This window comes from Sarcophilus harrisii, chromosome 1 (genome assembly GCF_902635505.1).
Source record: "Sarcophilus harrisii chromosome 1, mSarHar1.11, whole genome shotgun sequence".
NCBI classification, from domain to species: domain Eukaryota; kingdom Metazoa; phylum Chordata; class Mammalia; order Dasyuromorphia; family Dasyuridae; genus Sarcophilus; species Sarcophilus harrisii.
Window position 1 is genome coordinate 692,399,489 of NC_045426.1, and position 20,090 is coordinate 692,419,578.

The following is a 20,090-nucleotide window of genomic DNA, read 5'->3' on the forward strand; positions in this document are numbered from 1 at the left end:
GCGTGGCCCGTTAAAAACCAGTCGTTCCACAACAAGAAACCAGATCCCCGGGTGTCATTAGGGGGAAATGAAGTGGCCTGGGAAGGTCACATTTCAAAAGATGAAATAGAACGTGTGAGTTTCGAGGAGGGGGTGAGGGCGCGCGGGGGCGGCGAAGGGCCTATAGGGAGGAAGGGAGAAGGGTGAAGAGGCCGGACCAGGCCTGCAAAGTTTGGAAAAGTTTTCCCCCCTCTGGTGTTAGCATCCGCCGAGATATCTCTCTCTCTCTCTCTCTCTCTCTCTCTCTCTCTCTCTCTCTCTCTCTCTCTCTCTCTCTCTCTCTCTCTCTCTCTCTCTCTCTCTCTCTCTCACACACACACACACACACACACGCAGGGGTTCTCCAGGACTAAAATTCCGAATGTAATTCTCAACCAAAAAAAAAAAAAAAAAAAAAAGTGGCACCTTTGGCCACTCGTAACTTCACCCTAGTTCCAGAATTTCTGACTCAGCTCTGTTTCCCAAGCCCTAAAGGGAAGTAGCTAGACTCGATTCTCTAATGTTCCTTCAAGTTTCCTTCTCCTCTCCTTGAGGATGCTTTGGAGAGGATCGCACCTCTAGCAGTTACTTCCTAACTGGATGTCTGAGCTGGGAGAACGTCACATAATCTCCGACCTCCGTTTTCTATCTGTAAAATGAGGATAATGCTAGCTGTCGAGACTGGACGTAGCGTAAACGGATAGTTTCAGGATCTAGAATTAGGGAGAACCGAGTTCAAATCCTCCCGCGCATACTGCCAACTGCGCGATTCTGCGTCTCGTTTCTGAACCTCATTTTCCTCATCTGCAAAAGAGGGTGATAGTATCACCTCTTTCAGCAGTCATTTGGGGGATCCAACGAGCTAATTTATGCGAAACGCATTGTAAACCTTTAAGAATTTAGATAAATGCGGTCCTTTTGTTAACCTCCCCCAACACCTTATGGTGAAGCTAAAATATGCTAATCGGTGCCAAACAGTCTTTTGAGAAGCGGCTTGGGGTCCTTCCCCAACCCAGGGCTCATGATGAGAACTGGAAGTTACCAAATGGAAATTGTGACCTTTAAACAAGGCGCTGGTTTCTGGGAAATCTACTTCGGGGAAGCCTGTTTTGGGGCCCTGCGGTTCACTAACAAATTGGAAAGGGGGAGCATGAAGAGGCATCTACTTCTTCCTAAAGAGATGAATTAGGATAGAAATTTCTCTAAATCCATCTTTATTATCTCTTCCGCCCTGGATAGGTTTAGTACATCCCGTCTCGGAGTGAAGGTCTAGGAGTTTGATGGCAAAGAGAGATGAGACTGGTTCTTCCTGAAGGAGGGCGCTCTCTCCCCAGAAGGGCACGCAGAGCTCCGGAAACCTCTCCCCCAAATACTCCTGCCCTTAGGTTACATGCTGCTTCAGCAGTTCGCTGGAGTTTGGAGGATTCTAATATCCCGGGCATCTCACCTAGTGACTAAATTGGGATGCTAATTTTCCATGGGCAAAGGATCGTGGCACTAATTGCCGGAGAAAAGATTCGGGAGCTAAGAAGAAAGGTGGGGGTCGAAAGAATGGGGGCGTAAGGGGAAGTTTTAGGCAGAAGCTTCTATATTCAAAATTCCTCTACCTCTCAAAAGAGAGACGGTTCTTTGGTTCTCCCGGACCTGCTCCAATTGTCTAGTCCGCAAGTTCCAGGGTGGGGTTGGGTAGTGGATTGGGGAGGATGAAGCTAAAAAATTCCCTCGGCGTTGGAGAGAGCCCGAATGGGGACCAAGGGACTAAGAAGATGTCCAGTTTTCCAATAGAAGGACAGAGAAAGCTGCTAGCACGGTAAATTTCTCTAGTTAATTTCTCAGTCGCACAGGATGAGGAGTGAGCCCAAGTTCTCCTGCGTTCTCCTAACTTCTGACCCCTTGGAAAAATCCAGATGCCCCAGTCCCTACCTTGTCCCCTTTCTTTTTTCCGTTAGAAAGTTTTCAGAACGCGATCAGTCCAGACGCAAGGTAATAGTGTGATTTTCCAACTCGGGTTCCAGTTACAAGGCATTTAAAAAGTTAACTATCTTCTGGTTTTCACCTTGAACTTTTTGGGGGGCCACCCTGCCACAAAAAGAAATAAAGGAATGAATAAATGAATTACTGAATAAATAGAAATATGGATGGATTGATAAACAGACAACTGAGTGAACAGCAATAACAAAATCATCCCACATCCAAATAGTATCTTTGCAGGATAATACCCAAATCTGGTAGGGGATGGAGGAAGAGTGAGATCACATGATCTACTGGAAAGAAATAAGATGCTTTAAAGGACAGCTGACTCATAATAAAGCCAATTTCAAAGTTGCAAAATTTGAAAAAGAAAAAAGAATACCCCTCTCCTCAGGTTATTTAGTTGGTTTTCTAATTGATGTGGTCAATTACATTTTTCCCCCTTCCTCTTCTCTTTTCCCTTTTCTTCCCTTTCTCTCTCTTCCTTTATCCTTCTCTTTCTTTTCGTTGTCATTGACCAATCTTCTGATAAGTACATAAATTTCTCTCACTATTACTGGCCAGTCAGGTCTTTGGAAGTTAGATATGGAGTCACTCACAAATTACCTCCATACAATAATGTGGTACCAGAGAAAGACTAGTGTTTAACTGACACCTAATTCTTATTGTGTCCAATGGATTCCCAGTCCATAAGCAAGCTAAGATACTTGAAGTTATAACAGACTTGGTTTAATAGTCTGTGATTAATAGAGTCAGGGAAAATTTTATCATCATAACTGGATGCATTTTTTTCTACTCTAACTCCAGATATGAATATCATTTCCTGATCTATATTTATCTATCTATTCCTAATGTCTAGATATTTCCTGATCTATCTTCTCATGGAAAACCTCCCCGGGAATAGCACTGGATTTTCTACCACACTTTCCCCAAGGGAAATTTTCTGCAAAACATATTCAATCATTACTTAACCTTAATTGGGAAAAAAAAAAAAAAACGATCAAGATAAGAAAAAAGTCTCTATATACACTAAAATATGGAGTGGATAGAGCACCAGCTTGGAATCAGGAGGATTTTAGTTCAAATCTGGCTTAGCCACTTAAGACTTACGAGCTATGTGACCCTGAATAAGTCACTTAACCTCAAAAACTTATTCAGGAAAACTCTAAATGTCAGCCAGAAAGGTAAAGAACAGATAGACACATACTCGGGTCACATGTCCTCTGTGGCTCAGAAGTTATACAACCATAGAACTTAGGAATGGAGGGCACCATAGTACAAGCTCTTTATTTTAAAAAGGGGAAAACTGAGACAAATGATGCTTTCAAAATCACACTTGATGAGCAGTAGAGAAAGCTTCTGACTATATAGGCCATCCATTTTCTTCCTTTTATAGTGACCTCAGATATCCATAACTTTCCCTTTGACTTGGACTTGGAGAAGAGAGGAAGAGCAAAGATCTCTTGTGAATTCTAAATCCTTTTGAAGTTCACCCCTCTTTCTCTTTATCAAAAGGCCTTTACTCTGACAGGATCCTCAGATAATTTCAGGAATTGGGTTACAAGTATCAGCATATCTTGATGCCTTATAGATCTGCCCCTTCCTACCCAGTAAAATTTAAATCAGGATACTAGGCCTCCAAGACCAAGTGGCTAAGAGATATAGGGCTATTTTAATTTGTTGCTTCAGGCAGAATCTTGGTTCTCTGAGACTTTCAATAATTCTATTCTGCGGTTTCAGCATTAGTCTGGCTGGGGCAATATGACAAAAGGGAGGGGGAAAGCACAAAGGCAAAGAGGTATGTGGGAGTGGGCTCACATGCTTATATTTTTCCATTCCATGGTCTCCAAGATCTGTTCACTTCAGTCCCAGAGAGAAGTAGCTACTGAACTATATAAAGAAAAAAGGTTGACATATCTCCACGTGGAAAGTGGGGGTAAGATGGGATGACAAGAGTCCAGAAAAAGATGTGTGTGGAGGTTGATCCAAATAAAGTCTAGGACATCTAGGGCCAGTCTCCTGGTTATAGATTGAGGTGAGGATTTGCGAGTTGGAGAGTTCATCCTATTAGGAATAGGAACTGCCAGGACCTTGAATTTTTTTTTCAGATGGGGTATCAGGAACCCTACAAACACAACACAACAAATGTACAGTCCAGGCCCAGGAGGGAAAGAAAAGAGATATTCCTGAGCTAGACTTGATTCTTCCCGAATATCAGAGGTTGTCCTTTGGTCACCAAGTCCCAGGAGGCAAATGAGAGGGGAAATGGGAGGGAAAAAGGGAAAAGAGAGAGGACTGATGGTCTGGGGGTGGTAAAGATTCAGAGCTAAGGGAAGCTGGGTGACCCGGACTCTGACGGAGAGTGTTTGCTGGACGGACAGATAGGTGGCACTCCAAGCCCAGAGAAAGGGGCCTTTTGCCGGCACTAGGCCGCCAGGGCCATAAACCTACCCGGTAGATTGAGAGAGGCGCCAGGTGAGTAATCGGCAGGCTAATCCAGAGAGATTGCTAGCTGTTTACCCCTGTCCGCCAGCGCCACGAAGGTTACTCATTAACGTAACTATATACAAATAAGATATACAAGAGATAAGGGAGACAGAGACAGACAGAGAGACAGTGACAGACAGCGCCAGCCTAGCGGCAGAATCTCTCAGATCTGACCATTGGTCTGGTAAGAATTCGAGATTCAGTTTCACCGCAGGAAAGGAGGAAATCCCGAAAATCCGGACCAAAAAGCAAATCAGTATCTTAATTTTTTGTGCTTCCTTTCTTCTCTCCTCCCGTTAACTGGAATGACAATTCTTAAAATTCAGGTTACAAATTCCACCAAAAGGGCCCCCTTCCCGATCACAGCCAGTCAGCCATATATCCTTCCAGTCGTTTAGTCATTAAGTTCATATGTATATTATAGGCCTATTCTGGGCTCACCTCTGGATCAGGACCCAGGGCCCAGAAGTCTTTGTTACTCTCATCCTGTACAAATGGAAGATAAAGCCTCTCTCTCTCTCTCTCTCTCTCTCTCTCTCTCTCTCTCTCTCTCTCTCTCTCTCTCTCTCTCACACACACACACACACACGGATTGAATTGCATGTCAAATATTAGAGGCAGCTTGAGACCTGGCCTTACTATTTCTCTATCTATCTCCAGCGCTGGAGACACCGGCGCTCTAGGTCCTGCAGGTCGGGAGTCTGCGAGCTGCACTAGTAAGTAGAACAGTAGCTGAAAAGAAAACAGTCGTTTGGCCCCTGGTTCTCTGTCTGCCCAAATGGCCCAAGTAGGCTTGCTTGTAGGAAAGAAAGCCAGAGAGAAGTTGGGGGACCAGGCCCCAGCCCCACGCCCACGCCAGATCCTATGGATTCTGGGGTTCAAGAGAAGTCCCGCTGCTGGGGACAGAGGAGAGTGGAGGGGAAGACAGTCACTCCCATACCCCTCCCCTGCATGGTAGGCCATTTCAGCTACACCGAGGGGTTAGAGCTATGGACCTGGGCCCGCGGCGCCCCCCTCCTCCCCAAACTGAGGGAGCGGGGGCAGCCGCCTAACCGGCTCCTACCGAGATCTCTCAGTTCATGGCCCCAGGGCTTGGAGGTAGAAGGCTTTCACTTGGAGTCCCCTTCAGTCCCCACCCCTCACTCCCCTTCACCTCGAGGTAAGGGTAGGAATGAATATGCAGCAGGGAAGGTTGGAGGCCCGATTTTATTGACTGGAAAAAAAACAAACTCAAAAAAAACCTGGACTGCCTGGGGCCGGGGGGGTCCTTCTGAGAGAGAGAAGGAGGAGAAGGGGGAAAGGGGGGGGCCAGACGGTCACCCCTTTTTCTGGGGTTTCCTTTCCCTTTAAAATTTGTTGAATTAAAAGGGGACCCAAACCCAACAGGCCCAGGAAGTCTTTTCGTTGACCACCGAGGCCCCCATGCCCGGGCGCCGCAGCCCTGGGCCGGGGACTCTTCTTGAAAATTCACCCCCCCGGTTCCAAGGGAAAGGGTTTATCTTAAAATTTAAACCGTTGGGAACCTGACGCGTTTTGGCATCCTTCCCCGCTCCCTTTAAGAAGTTTCTTTCAAAGGAGTTACGGATGGGGAGGGGGAAAAAAAACCCCCCATTAGGAATGGAAGTTTTTTTGGCATTTGGGGCGACACCACCGGGGCCCCTTTCCAGGGCCCGGGGGCCCGGGGGTCGGGTTTTCCCCAAAGGGAATCCCCCGCCCCATTCATTCTTCCAACCCTTTGAAAATGGAAACTTTGGGGAGCACCTTCCCCCCCCTTAAAGGGAATGGCCTGGTCCTTTTCATTCTTCCCTTGGGGGCAAAATTGGGGGGAAATATTCCCAACCAAGGTTTTGGGGGGGGCCACCTTTTTTAAGTCCCGGTTTTTTTTAAAAGGAAAAGGGGGCATGGGGGAAGGGGAAAAAAAAGGGGAAAGGGCAAAGCCCCAAAAACCAGATTTCCACTTTCTTCCCGATGGCTCCGTAATTTATGACAGATGTAGGTCGGAGTGAGCCACACTCACGCCCGACCATCCTTTACAACCTTTTTTTTTTGCCATTAAATGCAAAATCTAAAGGGGCTAAGGAATCCAAACCCTTCTCTTCCCTTCCTCCCCGTCCTCCTCTCATCAAGGAAAATGCACGATCTAGTTCTTTTTGCAGCTTCTTCCGCCTTTTTTTTTTTTTTTTTTTTTGGAGCAAAAAAGTTTTTGGGCGCTCCCGTGAAACTTGATTGACAGCTTTCCTGAACGTCTCAGTTCGATGGGGGAAAGTAGGCGACTTAAGTATTTAAGGAGGTGGGGGAGGGGTCGGATTGATTTTCCTTGAAGGTCCCAACAAGAAAGGCATTCGACAAGTCTAGGAGACATTTCAATAAAAATTTATTGAAATTTCAGTGACGTTTTAAAAGAAAAAAAAATACAGAAAACCAAGAACTCATTAACGATTCTATAACACAAAATATACCTTCATGGATTTTACTTTTTTTAAAAGAGTTTGATGGGTTTTTTTTTCTTTCTTGAAAACACCTGACTTTCAAACTTGGATTAGCTATTATCTCTAGGCACCAACTGAGAAATAATCTATAACACAGAGACACCAGTAGTCAAACCCATTTCATTTGGACACAAAAAGAATGGGCAAATTCAGAAAGAGAAATCCAGACCACAAGATTCTGCTTTGTCCCCTTTTCCCCTCCCTATCTCAATCTCTACCCCTTCATTTGACTCAAGAAAGGACCTGAAGTTCCCCTTAATTTATTTTTATCTTCTGCATTAGGACTTTTTTTTTTTTTAATTAACTTGGTTATTAGAAGGAGGTACTTGCAAAAAAAAAAAAAATAGGGGGAGAAAAAAACAGCCCAGAGCTGTATGTTTCCTTGTTTTCCAAGTCTGACCTTGAAATGAAATGGAGAACTAAACGGGACAGCTGCTGCCTTATTTACAGAGATCTGTACAGTGTCAATAAATTAAAGTTTAATTTTGAGTATTCATATTCCACTTATTTACAAGTTACCAAATAATTACATAAATACTTTTGTCTAATAGTGTCCACTTCTCTTTTTTTTAAACTATTTTTAATAACTTTGTTATTGCATATACAGTAAAGAGAGAAGGAAAGCAAGGGAGACAACTAGCAACCAAACTTTGATAAAATAAATTCAATTCCCCTCCCACTTCTTTATCTGCCTCTTTTTAAATTATTAATATTAGGGGGGCTCTTGCAGTTATGGGATGGGAGGGGAAAGAAGGGTTATTTTCTCCCTGGGAAATAAACATTCAGAAAAATAAAAACAGAAAAATAGACTACTGTAGAGCATGCAAGGGCCCTATGGGGGCTCTCAAGACATCACAATAATATTAAAAAGACACAGATTTCATTAATACAGGCTAACAAAGGGCTACAGGTATATCTTCATCCCACCCCCAAAGAGTTCTGCATTCAATTTCATTTTGAAGAACTGATATGCAAGTCACTTTATACTCTTTTTTTTAAAAAATCACTTTTCTTTCCTTATTCATTTCCATTCATTTTTATTTCATTTAATCTATTTTACACACTGAGTGGGGGAGGGGGAGGACACCTCTGGAGATGAACTTGGCCATCTCTGCTTTCTAGGGGACAAACATGACCTTTCCATGAGAGCACGGTTCTGAAACATAGCAGCTTTTAGGTCTTTTCCTCCATTAAACCCTTCTCCCTCCCACTCCCACCCCCTTCAAGCCTCAGCCTCAGCTGAGCCCCCAGCCCAGCCCTTTCCGGAGGGGCCATCTGAGGGAATTCACCATAGTTTACAAAGTGCACTGCGAGAGAATGATTTGGAATGAGACACAAGAATCCAGGATGGGGGGGGACGCCCTCACCCCCATACACTGCTGCGCCCATCCCTCCCACCCGAAAGGGTCCCCTTGCTTGGAACTCTGGGATCGAGGTGCAGGCCATTAAGGGGATCCACTGCGGCATCTGTCTTGCTTTGACTCCAGGCCGCTCACTAGACGCTGGATGCTCTGCAGTTCGCTGGTGGAGGGTTCCTTCTCAGGGCAGAGTTTTGGGGACAAAGACACAGAACCAGAGGATATGGTAGAAGATCGGCTATTGAGTTCAGAGGCCGAGTCCAAAGCCACGGAGGCCGGGCTGGAGGCTAGGTTGGCCGCTTTGCTCTCCAACACGCCGCCCGACGTCGCGGCCGCCGCCGCCGCGGCCGCCGCGGCCATCGAAGGGAGACCCGGGGCGAGCAGGCCGCTGCTGTCAGGAAGGGGCATGGGGATGGAGTACGGGCTGTAGCGAAGTCTGGGTCTCACTGCGTTCAGGAAAGGGTGCCGGTGGACCGAGCTGGAAGCAGCCGCCGCGGTGGAGGCAGCCGCAGCTGCTGCCATGTACGTGTAAGGGTAGGGGAAGAGGCTTCCGAAGGGCGACATGGCCAGTCCCTGGAGAAACAAAACGGGGAGGGAGGAGTCAGTGACTCTGGAGAACAGAGAGGTAGTGAGCTCCTTCCTATTACAAATCCACAAGCCACAACTCTCATCTCCGGTCCCAGAAGAACCAGCCAAGCGTCCAGATCCCAAGGGAAACTTGTACAGGCCAAGAACAAAACCAAAGAATATCAGGGATGGGAGGGACCTGGGATCATAAAATGTTAGAACTGGGAGGGCCCTGGCAATATAAAATGTCAAAGCTGGGAGGGACCCGAGAACACGGAATGTTAAAGCTGAGAAAGACCTCAGAACATGGAATGTCGAGGTGGGTGGGGCCTTAGAACACAAAGTGCCAGAAAATCGAGGGGGACCCTATATTTCTTAGGGTATCCTACTTTTACAAAGAAAGGAGGATCAGATCAGCAGCCCCTAAGGTCAACCACAGTTACTGAGTGACAGCCAGGACTAATAGCCATCACCAAACGCCCAGTGCAGTATTTTCCATTAAGACTTCCACAATTTCTACTGGAAAAGGTTGACAGCTAAGCAATAGAAATTAAAAAAAAAAAAAAAAAAAAAAAAAAAAAAAAAAAAAGAGGGCTTTGGTCTCGATTTTTTCCCTCTTTCCCCCTTCTTCCCCCCCCCCCCTCCCAAATCCTCCATGTTAATATCAGACCCAGGAAGCAGTGACAGGAGGAAACAAAAACGGTACCAAAAGAGAAAGCTGAAGATTCTCTCTCTCACATAAAGCTTTCGCTGAAACTCCGAAGTCCTGCCTGATTCATTCACCTCCCCTTCCTTTCTCTTTCTTGTCCAAGGCGCAACCCTCCCTCCTCCCCATGGCTGCTGCCCTCACCACACACAGGCAGCTCTCCTTCTCGGCCTGGTCACACTCCAAATCTGAATTGTTGTTGCTGTTAACCCAGGATGGCCTTCTCCAAAATTAATGCTTGGGAGCACAGGAGAGTGCCCTCTTACTGTAATCCCAACCCCTGACTGGCAACCAGGGAAGCAATTTGAGCCAGGGGTGGCAATAATAATGATGATAGCAGCTAGAATTTATATAGCCCTTTAAGGTTTGCAAAGCACTTCTAATTCTCAGGACAATCCTGTGGAATTGGTGCTACCGATAAGGAAATTAGTTAAATGACTTGCCCAGGGTCATAAGTATATTTGGCTGGATCTGCCCTCCTGACAATAAGTAGTGTTCTTTCTACTGTACCACCTAACTGTCTCAATGAGAAAAGGGAGAGAAAGAAGGGGAGAAGGAGGAGGGAGAAAGAGAATATTACCTGAGAGGCTAGGACGTGCTGCTGGAGGTGGAAGGGCAAGGCTGCTGCAGAGGCCCCCGATAGTCCCTGGGCCGCTGCAGTTGCCATGGCCGTGGTGTCCAAGCCGGTGACTCCTGTGGAAGCTCCAGACACGGTGGCCAGCAGGGGACCCATCCCAGCGGCCATGCTGGAGAAAGCACCCCCCATAGCAAACTGACTGGGGTGCAGGAGGAGGGGATGGCCGTTGCCCAGGGGGCTAAAGAACTGTTGGCTAGCCAGACCAGGGGGGAATGCCAGGTTCGGGAGGTGGGCTGGGCTCAGGTGCGATGAGCTGTCCGTCTGCACTGTGAGAGGGGTGAAGGTCTCCTTCCCCGGGAGCACTGGGCGCCCCTCCTCGGGGACCTTCGGGACCCCTTCCCGGCCAGGGCTCTTTCGATCCTCACAGCCTGAGCTTCGGGTGCTAGAGGAGATGGCAGCTGGACTATGACGCGAATCTGGGGAGTTCTTTTCCAGCCGAATCCCTTCCCTGGCCCGGTCTCGTTCTCGTTCTCGGTCTCGGTCTCGGTCTCGGTCTCGGTCTCGGTCCCGATCTCGATCCCGGTCCCGGTCCCGATCCCGATCCCGATCTCTATCTCGATCCCTCTCGGATGAGAAGAGGTGGGCTTTGGAGGGTGAGGTGCCCTTGTCTTTAGAAGGCTCCTCCGATGTGGTGGTGGATATTTTCCCCATGTCACTGGCCTCGGGGGGCTCTTCCTTGCTTTCAGCATCGCTCTCACCCTCGCTGGGGCACAGATCTACAGAGGGGAGAAAGGGTGCAAGGCAGGGTGAGATCCAGACCATAATGAGCCCAGCCTTAGGCTGCAAACTGCCTCCTTCTCCCCTGCCGCCGCCACCAATTTAACCCAGAAATTCCACAAGGCAGCAAACTTACTTTCTAAAACCTAAATCCTAGAAATGTGGCAAAAGACATTTATGGAGGAAGCCGATTTATGCGCCGCCGGGCTAGTAGATTTTAAATAAAACGATTAAAATGCACAGCCTTGGCCTCTAGGTGCTTACTTTGTAATTACTACAAGTACCAGGAATACAGATGCATGAATACAAAACAAAGAAGGCACTTGGGGAAGGTGGGGAAGAGGGAATCGTTTCAGGCCTTGAGGAGCTAAAGAATTCATCTAGCTCAATAATCTCATTGAACAAAAGCAGAGGTCCAGAAAGAGAAAGGGATTTGTAGAACAGGTAGAGTTTAGACCAATATAACTTCATTTCCCTATCAGCACAGCCCTAGCTGGATAGCATTGTAAGCCATTATATACTGGAAAATTTAAATGGATTCAAGATATAAAGTTCGCTCATTTTATTTCCCTTGAAAACAGGTTTCTTCTGTTGTGTCTTTCTGTGGGAGTTTCTTTTCAAATAAATATTACCTGCTCTTTAAACACAGGAAACCGGTTCAGGTCCTGAACCATCTCATCTCCCTCCCCTCCCCTTCCCCCAGTTCACCTCCTCCCACAGGCAGACTGACTGACTTTTCGGCTGGGCTGTATCTCCCCTCTGATCCAGGTGGCAAAATTCTCCCCACCACTACCACCTGTAACACCTCCCCCTCCCTTACCCATTTCCAAGGTGCTCAAATATCTTTAAAATCTAGAACTACATGTACAAAGGAAAATTTCAAAGACCTCAGTGTGGGAGGACATGTTAAAGGGGGGGTGGGGAGGAGGAGAAGCAGCACAGATTAATAAACTCCAAATCTACTAGGATGGGGTGCAGAGGTTAGAGGGAGAGTATGAGACTTGTTACATCTGCTGGGGGAAGGGAGCAAGGCTTCTGGGTCCATTAAGAAGATTGGGGCTTAATTCCGAATCAATGAAGGACAACTCTGAAGTTTACTGTTCTCTGTCTTAGTGACTGGGCCAGTCGGAGAGAAAAAGAGAAAAAAAATGAGGAAGGGAAGAGATTCGGGGAAAGTTATAAAAGTAGGGAACTGGAGACAAGAGAAAAAAGCCCATCTTTGGCTACCGGATGCCACAAGGGGGAGAGATGCTTTCCGGGACTGGAGGGTTCCTTTGATACCTACCTTTGAGATTAGAGGTTCCAACTGTGGACACAGCGGCCGGAGAAGAGGATTGGGCAAAACATTTGAAAGCTGTCTGCTCACTGGAGGATTCGTCCGAGGTTCCCGCTTCCTTTTTATGTCTCTCCTCAAACACTCTCATGGATTGCAAAGTCAGCTGCTTTCTGTAGACCAGAACAGTGCATTGAAGGGGGAAAGTTCTTTTGCTTGCCTTCACCCCTTACTAAGCTCCAAGGGTATATAAATATATAGCCCTAACACCTAGATGAGTTACTTCTAGGGCCTAAAACTGGGTCTGAACATCTATCAACACAGCTGCCAGGTAAGGGGAGAAGATACTGTACAGACCGAGCTTTTGATTTTTAAGAAAACTTAGAAAAGGGATGGATGGGGAGGTAGATACTGAGGCTTAAGATTTGACTCACAGACACAAACCAGGGCTAGAGTACCTTGGTTATTTGTTGGGGGGAAGGCCAGAAAGGCATGGGAACTTAGTGCTGAGTCCAGAGATGGATATTCTGTGCAGATTTCCCATCAGCCATTAGTAAATTAAAAAAAAATGTTTCCAAGAAAATTAGAAATCATTTCCTTTGGGGACCTGCAAGAAGAACTTTCTTCTTGTCATCCTCACCCTTACTCCTCAGAGAAAGAGAAAATTCTGGATTCTTTGGATTTAGAAAAGTTTTGATTTTCTCAGAAAGGGAAAATCTTGACCAGCAAAATGTCTTGTTCAGCTCAACAACTTCAGCCTAGGTAGGCCACTTCCCTCTCCCCTGGCCATTTTGTGTTTTTGAAGAGGGTGGGACTTTTTTTCACTCAAAGGTCCAAATCTATTTGGAACTGTTCACCCCACTCCACTAAGATTGGACTGGGAAATCCATAACCAGTACCCAGGAACCAGCTCATACAGTTAAGAGGGAATAAAGGATTTCTGATTCAATCAACACCTTTTTAGGATGGTTTTTTTTTTAAATGTTCCTAGGATTGGCTTTTTAATAGGATCTTGACAAATCCCAGTGTCCTAGGACAAAGGGATTATAAACAGACCCTCTATCCCCCAGGCTGATTCCAAATGGACTTTAATATCCTTTGAAATTTGGGTGGGGCTGTTCACCCCTCTCGGAAAAGATGGGAGGATCCTGGAAACTCCCGGGAGTTCATTTTCTCCCCATTAAAAATCCCGATTGTCTTGTTTAAAACACTATTCGGATCTCCCGAAATGAAATTCAAGATCTTCCAAAGCTTTCGCTCTGAAGCAATTTCCTTTACTCACCTCTTCTCTCGTCTGCCATTCCCGGTATCTCGGAACCCTTTGGCAAAGGGATTGTTGTCAATCTTTAACTGGGTTATCTGGAAAAAGGACAGAGGAGTAAGAAACTTTTGCCTCATCTCTGAAATTCTTCTGAAGTGCCGCTCAGACCTCCCCACCTCCATCCTATCCTGAGTTTGAAGTTGGGAGCCCAGCTGAGACAGTCAGGGAGTGAAGGAGGGCCAAGTCAAGACTCCCCCAATTTAGATTTCCTAAGGAAGTCTCCAAGCATTAGGTAGCCTGGAAGTGGTTCTCTCTTTGCACAGAACTGGAGTATAAAGTCCATTCAAAAGTTGGAAAAAAATGTAAAATAGAAAACTTTTTAACTATTAAAATTATGTTTCCATTTAGCACTTTGTTGTTGTTTTTTAATATACCCTCAATTCACTGTAAACTGCATTATGCCTCCACCCAATCTCATAAAGTATTTTATAGAAACTTGGTGAGGAGAGGTCATGCTCCTAAACAAATTTTCCATTTCTCTATGTTGTAAAGGAATATTGCTGTTACAATTTACTTTATAGAAATCTATCGTTAATATCATTATTCATCTTTATCATTATTATCTGCCCAACATAAATCCAGAGTCCAAGGAGCAACTAAGAAGCTGCTTTTGCTAAATAAGGTTTACAAAGCCACCCCTTTTCCCTCCCCAACCCCCGGCAGGGAAAAAAAAAAAAGATCTGGCAAACATTTCTTTTCAAAACGTTTTCTAGGTTAAAAAGGGAGAATTTTTCTTATCATGATCCCAGAGAAAATTAGTTGGATCTTGATTTCTAGGAAAATTGACCTGAGCTAAAGGCTCCTGCCTCTCAGCTCCAATAAACACCCACTATCAGAACACCCTATCAATGTCTTTGCCTTCCTTCCCAACTCAGCTTCAACCCATAGGAACCAGGGACCATGTGATGAAACAAATGTCAATTTAATGAAACCAACAAACATTTGTTAATCACCTAATATGTGCAAGGCACAAATGACCATCGGTCATTTCATGAAAGCATATATATATTTTTTTAATTGGAATAACCCCTACTTGTGGATCATAAAAAAAATGAGGCTGATCTTGGGGATCCTCAATCAACACCCAGTTCTATTTCCTCTCTGAAAAATCTAATCCTCCAAGTTTACCTTCCCAATTGTCTGCAAAGTGGGCCTGGAATATTTCCCAATGACTCGGACTAAGGTAGTAAAAATTTCAGCCTACAAGCATCAACAGCCTGACCATACCTCAGAGTACCCCCAACATCAAAATACTTTTTACACTAGTCCACTCCCTGGGTATTCCCATCCTCCTCCTACCACACACAGAGAAAATAATAATAATAAAAACATGGCAGGATAAAATATAATAAGAACCAGACCAAACAACTACTCGGAACTGTGGGACAGTAGGGGAAAGGGAACTTATTCTGTATTTGTGTTAGGCTAGAAACACAAGAAAAACCATTTTCATTCTCTATTTTTTTTTCCTAGAGAAACCTCTCTCTTCCCTGAAGGTTAGCTAGTCAACATTGGATTTGGAAAGGAACGATCTAAAAATTCCAATAAAGACAGGATGAGAGTCCCATCTCAAGAGGATTTCTTTATTTCATTTTAACCTCTAACCCAAGCAAATTTTGATGGCTGGCTCTGAAGAGGAGTGCTCATTCTTTTTGGCCTCCACATAAAGTCAAATGACATAAAAGGAAAGTCTGAATAGTTCCCTCCATTTTCCCTTTTTAATTCTATACCTTCTGCCCCCCCAAATTCTCTATTACCTTATCATTCTGGTATGCGGTCACGGCGATGAATTCTGTCTCAGGGAACACATAAGTCCGAAATGTACTGTAGGGAAGTTTCAGGATATCATTGGCCCTAACAATGTGGAACCTAGGCTGGTATTTGTGCATGGAGTTTAAAATGGTCTGTAGAGAGCAAAGGGGAGAAAGTGAAGGAATGGTTAGTGTGGAAAAGAATCCCGGGGACCTTGGAACCCCAACGACACCGTCCCATGGCCCTCCTATGTACAACGCCCAGTTAGACTGACTTTAATTTGTAGATTTATTAGCACACCGACTTGACAACCACCTCCTCTACCCAAGTCTGGATATTCCAAATAGTCATCTATAGGAAATGTATATGTCCTGTGTTATCTTATGTACGGGTGCCTAAACTCCCTCTTCCCAGCAAACCCGTTTTAGGGATCCAAAGGAAAAATATCATTAAAAAGATTAAAAGACAAGAAAAAAATTATCAAATTTATAAAACGATTATTGACTTCAATCAACTCTTTGCTAATTGACTGCTGTAATTGGTTAAAGCCTCTGAAAGGCTGAAATCCAGGCAGAAATATTTATCTGCTAATCATAGGGATAATTAATGCCCTCTTCCAATGGCAAAGATTTCTGGGCCAGACAGATCTCCAATGACCAGGGAAATCTTTACCTATTTTGAACTTATCAGCCCTATTAGTTGAATGGAATTGGGGGTCTTGGGGAAACTGGGGACACTTCACATTCTCTAAAGAATCATTTTTTTATTCTTCTCTTCACCCAATTTTAGGAGATCTCTTTCTGCCTTTCCCGGCAACCCAGAGAACTGGCTTTCATCAAATCCCAGTCTTTCTTTACTTAGAAAAAAAAAATCCATTAAAAAAAAAATTCCACTCAACCAGACACACTAATTAAACTATTTTCCGCCCCCCCCAGCATTCAAGCTTTTAAAAATCTGGAAGAAAAGAGAATTGATTTCAAGAAGATAGTAATGGGGAAACTTAAATTTGAAAACGAAACTATGGATAAGGAGGGGTTTGGTTTTGGATTTTCAATAACAATAGATTTAAAAAAAAAAACAAAACAAAATCAACCAGTTGAGCCGAGCCTTTAACATTCAAATACAACAAACAGGTCGGAATTTACTGGGCGCCTGGTTCTGGGTTCCCTTTTCTAGTTAAGCTAGATCTTTTCTGTGCCCCTTCTGGTCTCTCCTGGCAATGCCGAGAGTCTTGTTGAGGGGGCGCCTCAAGTTTAAAATCTGGGAAGGCAGCTTTCATTATTCGGGCAGAGAAGGCCGGGGAGGAAAAGGGAGGCCTTGGAGCAGAGGTAAAGAGAAAGAATTAAAAAAAGAAAATCTTTGTAGCTGCGAGGGAAACTTACAAATCCGTGTTTGTCAGAAATGTTGTTGGTCAGTTTCAGTTTGTGAAAAGTGACCACTTTGGACATCCATTGCTCGCCCGTCGCAGGACTGTCGGGATGAATATACATTCGTTTGGGCATTTCAGGGTCAGCCTTGCCCGCAACCATCCACCGGGAATTATGGAATTTATATCTACAATCGTCCGCAGCTACAATGTCCATCAACAAAATATACTTGGCCTTTTTATCCAACCCAGTGCATCTCACTTTAAACGGAGGGAACATTCTCCTAGAAGAGATAGATCAAAACAAATCCGTGAGTTTCCGAGATCAATTACCCTTCTATCTATTTCAAAAGGAAAACTTTTCTCGACTGGGAGATTTCTTCAAGACAAGAAAAAGAATCTGAGAAGTGGGGTCTGCTTCGTTTTGTTCGACAACCATAGAAAAGCGATTTTAAAATTTACTATCACGTATGTATATGTAAACAGTGGAGCGGGAGAGAATGAAGAAATGTGGATCAGATAAATTGCCGAGGAGAAAATGTGAGTGTGAGAGGGTGGGGGAGAATCACTTTTTCAGAAGGTTCCAGTCAGTGGGCCTGGGGGAAAAAAATATCTCCCCGCAGAAAATGCACTTTGGGGCCTGCCGATGACTATAGTGAAGGTTAAGTAACTGCTCCGAGAGTCCCCCTACAATGAATTCAGAAAATGCCATTTTCTAGGACTTGGCCATCTGTGCAGCGCTGGGCTGACCGCATTCCCCCGCTGCTATGTCCAGTTTTAAACTGGGACAGGATACCACAAATTTGCTGTTTATTATGCCGAAGAGTTTGGCATTCGGCGATCCTGGCTTAAAAGGAAACACATGACCGGGTAACAAATAAGAAGGCACCTACTCTTTTGGCCGAGGTTTTCCATGTAAAACTTCTGACCACAATTAGCAAGGAGACAGAGAGGACTGTGAGAATTATGGATCAAGTTTTCTTTCTTTCTTTTTCTCAGCTTTCATGCTATTCTTTTATTTTCTTTTAAGGAGCTGAGAGGCACAGCATAAAAATCACAGGGGCCCCAGCCTTTGCCAGAGTTTGTTCAGGTGATCGCTGCAAAATCCCCAAAGCTCTCTGGGAAGGTTAGTTTCCCCATATGTTATAGGACATATGCCTGACTGTATAATTCTAATTAGCCCCCCTTCCCCATTGCCTGTTGAACTCTTTTCTTTCTCTCTGATTACAAACATGTGAGTAAAATATCTTTGATCAGTTTCTCTCATTGATGTGGGAATACATTTCTACAGCTCAAGTATATGCAGTTAGGCCTCTTATAGACCTAGGGGGCAAGATTCCGGACACAGAGGGAGACGGACAGACTTTTGACGATAAACACACGCTAGGAGCTCCCATAGGAGACAGTAAGCCCAAAGTTACTCACTCTGAACGCAAAGAAGAGAAAATAACAATCAGTTCATTTCAGAAAAGAGGCAGCTGAGTGCTCTCTGTACCACAAGTTAAAAACAAACAAGCAAATTACTTCTACTCTTTAAAGCTCGGTGTAAAATAATGTCCAGAGTGGTACATCGGGAGTGTCTACACACACAGACACAAAGACAGAACATTTTTTTTTCTAAGTAAGAATGCATGCACGTGTGTGAGAACGGCAGGTAATCTTAGGATTTCCTGAAGTTCACTCTGTAAAGTTAGCAGTAGTCTATCGCAGCACATAATTCCAGATGAGGCAAGTTTTTCCGGAGGCAGCTGCAAGCACACAGGCTCACAAGATCTTTTTTTTTTTTTTTTTTTTGGGGGGGGAGCACCACTAATAACCCAAAAGAAAAGAAAACACCCCAAAGACCCAAGCTCAGAAGTCAGAACTTCAGCCGCTTACCTTCCGGATTTGGTGATCACCATCTCAGTCCCTCTTTTATGGAACTGTTCCCAAAGCTCCTTCGCTTCTAGGTGGACTTTGGGGTCGTCTTCGACTTCCTCCTCGGGTTCCAGCGTTTTCAGAGGCCTCAGATGAGCAGCCGCCTGGTGACCCAGGGAGGAGAAGGGGATGCCGGTCTCTGCGGCCCCGACTAATTGATCCATAATGGGCTTGGCCAGAGCCCCCGGCAGCGAGAGCGCCGCAGCCCCGTTGGGAGGCAGGGTGAGAGCCGGGAAGAAGGGAGGCTGGTGTCCCAGCACGGCGCTCATGCCGAAGTCCGGAGCCCGGTGAGGTAAGAAAGGGTGGTAAGCCATGCTTGTCCCAGGGATGACCGGCTCTCTCATGGGGAGGCTCAGCCGCCGCGCTGCTGTCTGGGATCGGGGCTCCGGCTGCTGCACTCGAGTCCTCACTAAGGTGGCCCCCTGCTTTTTTTAACAGTACATCGTTAAAAGAGAGAACCTCACGGGAACTCAGAAAACACTTCCTTTGGATGATGGGGCCGAGAGAGATGTGATAGATTCAGTCTGTATTTTGTAAAGGAGGAGTGGGGAATTGCTTTCTAAAAACTTCCAAGCTCAGGATTCGGAGGCATAATCACTCATGGCGATGGGCACCCTTGGGTCCTGTTTTTCCACTGCTCCTGGCACGTCCTTCCCGGCAGCCTTCACCGAGAAGCAAGAGCAGATAGTCCCTGGGATTTCTGGCTTTCTCCCCGGCCAACCCGAGTACTGCTTTCTCGGCTCTCGGCTCTCGAATCGCTGCGCTCTGAGTTCCGGGAATCTTGGGTTCCCGGGCCCAGTCTTTCTCGATTGAAGATGGGACTGGAACTCCTTGGGCAAATGCTGTAATTTTGCTTTTCTTCCTTTTTTTTTCCTTCCCTTCTTTCTTCTCCTAGTTCTTCAATTCGACTTAATCTCTGCTCCGAGACAGAGAAAGCGAGCGAGGAAGGGAGGGGAAAATTGCAAACACACACAAACACACTCTCCCCCTTCCAAAAAAGAAAAGAAATTATTATTCTAACAACAAACAGCTTAGGACCCAAGTCGAGCTGCGAATGGGCTTCTGTTCTTCTCTCTCTCCCCCCCCCCTAAGCTTCGGATGAGGGCTCAGTTTCAATGAGCCTTCCCTGCGTTTCCCTCCCCCCAATCTCTCTGCTTCCTTGCAATAATGTGGATTTCAGTCCTAGCTAGGAAAGGTGAAGGAGGAGGGGAGGAGGGAGGAAGGAGGGGAGAGAGAAAAGGATAGGGAAGAAGAGAGAAAAAAAGGGTGGGGGGAGAGGGTGAGGGAGGGAGAGAAAGAGAAAGAGACGGAGACAGAAAGAGAGCGAGAGAGCTGTACGAGAGACACCCTCAGCCTCAAGAAATCCCAGTGAGTCTGCTCTCCTTGCGCCAGATCGTGCGGATGTGTTGTGAGCTGCGAGGAAGCTCAAGCTTTCTTGATTGGCTCTTTGACGCTTTCGGACCAATTGTGTAGCTCCATAGGCGTGGTTTTGACAGGTCGAGTGGAGGGGG

At 45.5% G+C, this 20,090-nt stretch overlaps 1 protein-coding gene across 1 annotated transcript; it reads right to left on the minus strand.

Annotated features, from left to right (window-relative positions):
• Window positions 1-7,457: 7,457 nt before the first annotated feature.
• On the minus strand, window positions 7,458-19,845 carry TBX3 (T-box transcription factor 3). The gene is made up of 7 exons (XM_031948654.1): window positions 18,541-19,845; window positions 16,679-16,946; window positions 15,302-15,448; window positions 13,506-13,582; window positions 12,236-12,396; window positions 10,177-10,949; window positions 7,458-8,896 (listed from the first exon to the last, which is right to left on the minus strand). Exons 1-7 carry the CDS (start codon window positions 18,921-18,923, stop codon window positions 8,411-8,413), a joined length of 2,295 nt encoding a protein of 764 aa, XP_031804514.1. The 5' UTR covers window positions 18,924-19,845; the 3' UTR covers window positions 7,458-8,410.
• Window positions 19,846-20,090: the final 245 nt, after the last annotated feature.

Excerpts from the sequence above, each read along its gene's own strand:
- TBX3 (XM_031948654.1), bottom strand. The coding sequence starts at position 18,923 with ATGAGAGAGCCGGTCATCCCTGGGACAAGCATGGCTTACCACCCTTTC. Across the intron at positions 16,947-18,540 it reads GTGATCACCAAATCCGGAAG|GAGAATGTTCCCTCCGTTTA; the intron begins GTAAGCGGCTGA and ends TATCTCTTCTAG. Across the intron at positions 15,449-16,678 it reads TTTCTGACAAACACGGATTT|ACCATTTTAAACTCCATGCA; the intron begins GTAAGTTTCCCT and ends TGCTCTCTACAG.